At 36.2% G+C, this 8,915-nt stretch overlaps 1 protein-coding gene across 1 annotated transcript; it reads left to right on the forward strand.

The window, feature by feature from the left end:
- Positions 1-316: 316 nt before the first annotated feature.
- Positions 317-7,984, forward strand: LOC306855644 (solute carrier family 13 member 2-like; the record flags this gene model as incomplete). Its single annotated transcript, XM_079394431.1, has 12 exons — positions 317-418; positions 2,104-2,232; positions 3,209-3,345; positions 3,430-3,662; positions 4,415-4,598; positions 5,010-5,132; positions 5,236-5,445; positions 5,555-5,705; positions 5,821-5,937; positions 7,290-7,451; positions 7,569-7,706; positions 7,847-7,984. 12 exons carry the CDS (start codon positions 317-319, stop codon positions 7,982-7,984), a joined length of 1,824 nt encoding a protein of 607 aa, XP_079250557.1.
- Positions 7,985-8,915: the final 931 nt, after the last annotated feature.

The raw sequence follows: 8,915 nt of genomic DNA on the forward strand, positions 1-8,915 counted from the left end.
GGCAGTGTGAAAAGTTCAGATATGCTTTTAATAAATCCATTAGTTAGTTTTTCAACAATACAACGAATTGCGTCTTTAGAAACGGATAACAAAAGGGTTAATCTTTTTTGTTTGCCATCTCTTTTACCCTCCCCTCCTTCATACCCCTATTTACCCTCCCCTTGTTCGCACAGTTAATGTTTAATTTTCCTTATGTGACGATGCCTATAAACACATTGATCAGGCACAACCTCCTTTGCTCCGCTCGCACCATCAGCACTCTGTTGATCTCTCCATCCAGCATACACCTGACATCTGCAGCTGAGGGCCAGAAGACATGGCATCGTTTCAACGCTGGCTGTGGGTTAACAGAAACTACTTCATCATCTTCATCACCCCCTTTCTTATATTGCCCCTGCCGCTAGTCATCCCAACTCCGGTAAGTGCTTTTCTGTTGGAGCAGAAGTATTTTGTGAAAATCTTCTGCAAAGCCCTTGACATGAACATCTTAAGCAAAACTGTTTTTCATGCATCTACATTTTGTGTTTGGGAATTTATACTAGCCAAATGACTGAAATATGACGAAGTGACATCTGCGTATTTTAATTTTTTTTGCCTCATCAGCAGCTGAATGATGGCTGAAAAATGCATTGTTCTTATTTATAAACTGCAGAACACTGGACACTCTATTTACACAGCTTGCAGAGGTCATCCTCAAGTCACAAACAAAGAAAATAAAGTCATATGGCCCAAAGTTACTCAAGAGCTGACCAGATTACTCTGACCTAGAGAGCTTCAGCTGAAAAAATATTGGATATTTGACACTATTATTAATATTACATTCTTAATAAAAAAGGAACAATCAGACATTTAAGAACCCCAAGTGGCTAAACTATTGAATGCACTTTATTTTTATGTAGTTTTAAAAGCCCTTACACAAGATCGAATTATGTTATATGTATTTTTTAAGTATTTTTCATACATAAAACCAGAAGGTTTTGGAAAGTTTACCTCTATAAAGACTAGTGTCATATGTGATTCACAAAATTATGCCTCTAAATTACCAACATGATCAAAACTTGAGAAATGTTCACCTTCAGGTGTGTTTTTGCTGTGAAATCTTTACAGATTTTTATAAAGTAAACATAAGAATAACATTGACACTGTTAGTAATATTTCAAAATGAACACTTACTGGATTGAAGCAACTTAGGTTTGATTAGGTTAATTATCCAAACATCATATTTGGGGGAAAAAAAGTTAAAACTGTATCTAATCAAATACTGTCATTAAATATGAAACATCAAATGTTTTGCCCACTACTACAAACTAGGCACTTACTGTAAATATCTTACAAAGTCATAATATTGAGAGATATAGAGTGATGACTGATATTTATATGCATTTTATGTAAGTAGTCTGCTATACTGTACTGTTATAAAGATCGAAACATTGATTTACATTACAAACTATGCAAATGTCATCTTACTTTTTGGCCATATAAATAGCAGCAACTTGCATATTTTAGCTCAGTTTGAGCTTACTTTTTCAGTAAAATTAGGTAAAAACATTAGGGTTTTTTTTTTTAGGGTTTTTTTTTTCCTTCTCAGGTGTTCTCATTACATTATTACATCATATTATATGGACCATAAATGCTTGATGTATCAAATATGATACACATATGCACTTTTTTTATATATCTTATCTAAAGGTTCCATAGACTGTTACATTTGAAACAATTAGATTTCTTTTCTGACTATATTTCATGTCAGACTTTACAGGGTTAAAGAGGTTACACTGCATTTTCTCTACTGATAAAATTCCTCCATTGTTGTTTTATAGTCGTTTATGGTCAAGGGTTACTTTTATCAGCATTCTGAGAGCGATAGATGTGTCTAAATAGGTCTTCAACTGGTACCTTCACCAGATATAATATATAGAATCGAAACCCAGCTTTTCCTCCCCTATGATGAAAGGATTGCCATAGAACTGAGATTGCAACTTTGATGTGTTATGCATCTCATTCACATCCAATAATTCTCTTCTATAGAAATGTGTCCTACTGCTACTCGAATAGGTGATGTATTCTCAAGTTCACTTACCTTGTGACACTTCTGCTCTTCAGGAGGCAAGATGTGGTTTTGCAATCATCCTGATGGCGCTGTACTGGTGTACAGAGTGCATGCCGCTGGCCGTCACTGCCCTGCTGCCTGTCATCCTCTTCCCAATGATGGGCATCATGGAGTCTGGAAAGGTATCTTTCCAAAAAATCCATAATTAGCACTTTGCATCATTATATACCTAAACATAATGTACAAGAAAACTACTCACATAACAATCATTTAAAATAAATGTGTATATAATAGTTATCATAAAAGAAGATCAATTATATTATCATCGTCACAATCACTAAAGACACAGAGAAAGAGAATTACCTACATCAGCATTAAATCTACTTTTATAAGTGTTATCTCTAATGATTCAAGAACTTTATGGGCCATAAAAGCAGTTTTTATGAACACCTTGGAACATGTCGTCAAACAGACTGTAATCTGTTTTTTCTGTAATCCTTATCTTTCGAACTGACTGGTTCTAGATATTCAGGCTAATGAGCCGGTCAATAAGAAAATACAACCATAAATGCCCTGGTTACCATATCCCACAAAGCAATGCTCTCAACTTGAATGATCTTGACCGTTTTTCTCAGATTGCACACAAAACTGGATTTAAAATGCAAAATGACCAATGCTATTTCTGAGAGGTTAACTTTGTACTACTGATTGAAATGTTTACCAATGCATAATGCATTTTCGTATACTATTTTGGAAAAACAGTAGGAAGCACACATTATATGGGAGCGTGGGGTAAGATGAGCCAGTGGGTAAGATGACCCACCCCCTGTATCTTACCAACTGTACACTTTTACTGTCATGCGACCATATATTTTGGAACCACCCATCATTTCTGCCAGACTGTGAAAAGAAGAAACACACAGAAGGAGAAGGCACCCATTTACTTTAAAAACTGTTTTTGGCTTGCCAAAGTAAAATTTTAGCATAACAGATGTAATGGTTGTTACATCAAAGTAAATTTACCCAGGCCTAAAATAATTATTTTGATGGCTTTGTAGTGCACACTGTGTACAGTAAACAACAGCCTAGTAATACATTTGAAACTGAAGCCATACTGAGCAGAGCTAAATGTGTAACCGTTACTTTGTTATCTTTCAGGTGTGTGTTGAGTACCTAAAGGACACCAACATGCTGTTTATTGGGGGTCTGCTGGTGGCTATAGCTGTTGAACACTGGAATCTCCATAAGCGCATCGCTCTGAGTGTCCTCCTAATAGTTGGAGTTCGGCCTGCTTTGTAAGATAACACACATTGAAAATTATAAGCTACTTTATTTCTGTTTCACACTCACCTGTTTTGTCTGTCTGTTAACTTCTGCAGGCTGATGCTGGGGTTCATGATCGTAACAGCATTCCTCTCCATGTGGATCAGCAACACGGCCACCACAGCCATGATGCTGCCCATTTCTCAAGCTGTTCTTGAACAGCTCAGCGCCACAGAGGCAGACTCTGATGAGAAAGAGCTGAGGGAAGGCCAAGATAACCAAGCATTTGAGTTGGCTGAGGTCAACATCAAACCAGCTTTGGGCAATGTCACTGGAGACAAACCCAACAGTAAGTCTTGACATGTTGACACTTTATTATTATTATTATTATTCTGCTGCTCGGCAAATAAATACATTTGTAGCCACTGAATTGAAATTACTTTATTGTTTTATAATGTTAATCTACATAGACCTTAGTCAGTCTAGCACCATATTTTAGGTATACTGATGTTTGACAACATACCAATTGTCCAACTGATTAAATGTCTTTCTGGAAAAAACAAAAACAAAAAACTGTCATTAGACAAAAAAACTAAAAAACAATCTGAAAAGTTGTCAGTTACAAAAATGACATGATCTAGGACCTTTATACAGTGCCTTCCAGTGTAAATAAGTCTATTCTTCACAGCCTCGTTTTCATCCGCATTCAATTCAATATGGCATCCAAACTGATTAAGCTCTATTAAGCTTTTATTAAAACATTTGCAACTGGTTTGTAAAGTGTCTTTGCATTTTAGCTCTTTTACATTTACACCGTTTTGACAATCAGCTGTCAGCGTTCGTGTTTCAAACGCTTCCAAAGAATGAATCATGTTGTGAAGCAATTGGTTCAGTTGATCTGAAGTTTCAAAAAGCTCTTTTTGACTACAATCGATAACTGCAAAGTGGTGCCATGCTTTTGTATGAAATGAGAGGGTGAGAGTGTCACCGAAACGAGTGGACTCATATACAGCGTTGCCAATACTGACCAATCAGAATCAGGGGAAATAGCCTAAAGAACAGTCTTAAAAGTTACATCCCACCTGCTCTAAATCTTTACAGCCAACCCAGATGTGGAGGCAAGAATCAATGCACTCTCTGAAGGCAGGAGGAGAGAACGGGAAGCGAAGTACCTTCGTCTCTTTAAAGGAATGAGTCTTTCTGTGTGTTACTCTGCCAGCATTGGAGGAACAGCCACCCTAACGGGCACCACACCAAACCTTATTCTCAAGGGCCAGATGGATGAGTACGTTTGTCAAGTATCCTGTCAAGTCTACATAAAATAATAATAATAATAATACTTTTGATGATTTTTTTTTTTTTTTAAATATATGTACAGTTGAAGTCAAAACTTTACATACACTTTCAGAATCTGCAAAATGTTAATTATTAAATTCAACTAATTTTCTCATGTGGACTATATATAAACATCTTTTATGTGAAATATCTTATTCAGGTCAATACTAAATAAACAATAACATGCATTTTGTATGATCCCTCTTATTTTGGTAAAATAATTAACATTTAGCAGATTCTGAAAGGTTTATGTAAAGTTTTGAATTAAACTGTGTATATATACTGTATATATATGTGTGTGTGTGTGTGTGTGTGTGCTGATCAGGTCTCTTCTCACACATATTTTTGCAAATTTTTGCAGCATTTTTCCAGATAACAATGACGTGATCAACTTTGCCAGCTGGTTCGGCTTTGCCTTTCCTAACATGGTGCTGATGCTTGCGCTCTCTTGGCTTTGGCTGCAGTTCATGTACTTGGGCTTTAAGTAAGTAATTTGCATGCTTTACATTAAATTAGAGTGTGTGTCTAGGACATAAACTAAGTGTTATTAGTTATATTATTTAAATTTGAGGTTTTTTGTTTCTCAGCTTTAAAAAAACATTTGGCTGCGGTTCAAAAAATGAGGGAGACAAAGACGCTTACAGAGTGATGAAAAATGAATACAAGAAATTGGGAACGATTTCTTTTGCTGAGGGTGCTGTGCTTGTCATCTTTGTGGTCTTGGTGATCCTATGGTTCACACGAGAACCAGGGTTCATGCCAGGCTGGGCTACTGAGCTCTTTAACAAAAATGGACAGTGAGTAAACGTCACCCAAAAGCTTAAGTAACTGTTCACATAAAAAAAAAAAAAAAGTTATGTTCTATGCATTTTAATTTCTTTATATTTTCTGTTTTTCTTTGCAAAGATATGTCACAGATGGCACTGTGGCCATTTTCATGTCAACCCTGTTCTTCGTCATTCCATCTCAGCTAGACGTTTCATGTTTAGGCAGTGCTAATGATGAACATGATGAAGATGAACATGATGAAGAAGCTGAAGACGTGGAGGAAGGTAAGGTGCTTCTGCATTCAAAGTATTTGAATATTGTGCCATAAGTTTAAACTAGGTTTTAAACCAGATCTACTGGTCTATCTGTTTTATAAAGGAGGAGAAAAACAGAAGAATGACAAGAAGAAGAAACTGAAGGGCACTCCTACTATTCTAAACTGGAAGGTGGTGCATGAACGTATGCCCTGGAACATAGTGCTGCTCCTGGGCGGAGGATTTGCCTTGGCAAAAGGAAGCGAGGTAAGATGACCTAAAGGTGGCATATCATGAAAATCTGACTTTTTCCATGTTTAAGTGCTATAATCAGGTCCCCGGTGCATCTACTAAGCCAGAAAACATGAAAAAGAACAACACAGTAACTTACATTCACAGACATAATCAACTGTTTTTGTAACTCATGTGTGTTTTGTAACAAACTTGTGTGTATTTGACAGTTTAAGTGCAATAAGACATGAAAGAGAAGAAGAGTTCAGTACTCACATGCCATGTGACAGCCGCTTTCTGTCCATGTGCTTCAGATGTGTGCGCTCAGAAAACCCTGTATCAGAAGTTTAAACTAATATGGCTTAAAACGCATGATTTCAGCACCATAGACATGATAATCAAAACCAAACAGATGCAGAGTACAAATTAGCAGAGTATCCTGAGGAACGAGCTGTTAAGACACAGCCCTATTCTAGAAAAGGGGGCAGGGAGCAGCAGCTCATTTGAATTTAAAGAGATGTGCTCAAAAACAGTGCGTTTCTGCTTCGACTCAAAATAGGCATTTTCACAAATTATGTAATAAATTATCTGTGGGGTATTTTGAGCTGAAACTTCAGACACATTGTGGGGACACCTGAGGCTGAAATTACATCTTGTAAAATGGGGCATAATAAGTCTCCTTTAATTTTAGATGTTATATTAAAATAATCGAATGTACTTTAGATGCTAAAAAAACAACATAGTATGATATAATATAATTAGTGCTGTCAAATGTGATCCTGGACCACAAAACCAGTCTTAAAGTATCAGTTTTTCGAAATTGGGATTTATACATCATCTGAAAGCTGAATAAATAACATTGACGTATGGTTTGTTAGGATCGGACAAATATATTTACGTTAAGGAATTTACAAAATATCTGCATGGAACATGATCTTTACTAAATATCCTAAAGATTTTTGGCATAAAAGAAAAATGGATAATTTTGACCCATTTAATGTATTTTTGGCTATTGCTACAAATACACCCCAGCGACAAGACTGGTTTTGTGGTCCAGGGTCACAAATGATTAATCGTGATTAATCACATACAAAATAAAAGTTTTATTTGCATAATATATGTGTGTTCTGTGTATATAAATACACACATACAGTATATATTTTGAAAATATTTACATTTAATTTATATTATAAATAAATATTTAATATATAAACAACCTATTTTTCTGAAATATATACATGTATGTGTATTTATATATATAATAACACATGACGCTTTGGACAAAAGCGTCTGCTAAATGACAAAAGTAAGTAAAGTAATATTATGTAAACAAAATTTATTTTGATATAATGTCATGATGTTTTTGTCTGTTTGTTTATTTTGTGTAGGTGTCTGGACTGTCAAAATGGCTGGGTCAAAGTCTGGCTCCACTGAGGAGCATCCCACCCTTCGCCATCTCTCTGATACTGTGTTTCCTGGTGGGAACATTCACAGAGTGCTCCAGCAACACAGCCACCACCACACTGTTCCTGCCCATTCTGGCCTCTATGGTGAGTGCACAGAGTAGCCCAACAATACCTACCACATATTCTATGTTGCTGCGCTTTTCAAAAATTTAACTTGAGTATGGGAGTGCTAATAATAGGCTATGCCACCTCTATCTGCAGGCCACAACCATCGGGCTCCATCCTCTCTACGTGATGCTGCCCTGCACCATCAGCGCATCGCTGGCTTTCATGCTTCCTGTAGCCACTCCACCCAACGCCATTGCTTTCTCCTATGGCAACCTCAAAGTCGTGGATATGGTATGGCAGAACACATTTCACACGAGTCTTTTATGTTCCAGTTCAAGTTTAACTGGGAGTTAAATGTCAAAATACATTGTTGAGACCCTGTTTTTGAAAAAAAAAATGAGTGGATAATTGTATTTTCTATTTGTTTGAAGGCAAAGGCAGGCTTCATTCTCAACATCATTGGCATTCTAAGTATCAACCTTGGCATCAACACATGGGGAATGGCCATGTTCAATCTAGGAGCCTTTCCTTCATGGGCCAACGCAACAAACATCACAAGTACACCATGAACATCTTCACGATTCTTTGGTTTTGTGAGAATGCTGAAGGGAGAGAGAGGGGGGAAAAGAAGCAAATCCAAAAAATACCATCATTAAATGGACAAAAGGGTCACAGTATGCAGAGCATGTAGCATCCGTCCCCTCATTAATGCCTTGTGGAGCAAAAGCTCAGTTTTTCTCTAACATTTAGACAGTGTCTTTTCAAGCACTATGTCAGTGGCCGGTAAGGATTTACAGGCTCTATTTAGTGTTTGAAATTCTGTATCACTTATTTACATCTTTAAAGTCACTGAAGTGTGAGGACTTTGTAAATGTGTGTCGGCTTCCATGTAGCGCTTTTCCTACCCCAGTACGGGTAAAAGGTTTTCTGGTCTTCCATTTGTGCTGGTTCACGAAAATTCTATTAATTTATAGGGTCTGGGCAAGACCTTTTATATTTTAGATCCCTTTTTGGATCAGTCTATTTAATACACGCCTGAATCATAAAATCTTAATCTGTTAAGTAACACCGTTGAAGATTTTCAAATGACCCTACTTTGTAGAAGTAAATACTTGTAGGTTAAAGTCACAGCATTTTTCAGAGTATGTGCCTTTTCTCAAATAAAATTAATTTTGTGAAGTCTTGAGAGAAATGTCATTTTACAGAATCTGCAGCAACATTGATGGGAATTGATTTCAAATATTCAAAGTAATCATTTCATAAAATGCCATTTATTTTATTGAAGAAAATTGCTATTACAAGGTAAATATCAGTGTACTGTACGTTTCACAGATTTTTCAAATGTATTTTTTTAACTTTCATTACTGATCAAAAGTTTAGGGTTTTTGAAAGAATGATTACCAAGGCTGCATTAATTTTTATTAAATTTAATATTGTGAATGTTAAAATAACTGTTTTCTATTTTAAAATATTTATTTCTGTGATGGCAAAGCTGAAGTC

Source organism: Barbus barbus (assembly GCF_936440315.1).
Source record: "Barbus barbus genome assembly, chromosome: 36".
Classification (NCBI taxonomy): Eukaryota; Metazoa; Chordata; class Actinopteri; order Cypriniformes; family Cyprinidae; genus Barbus; species Barbus barbus.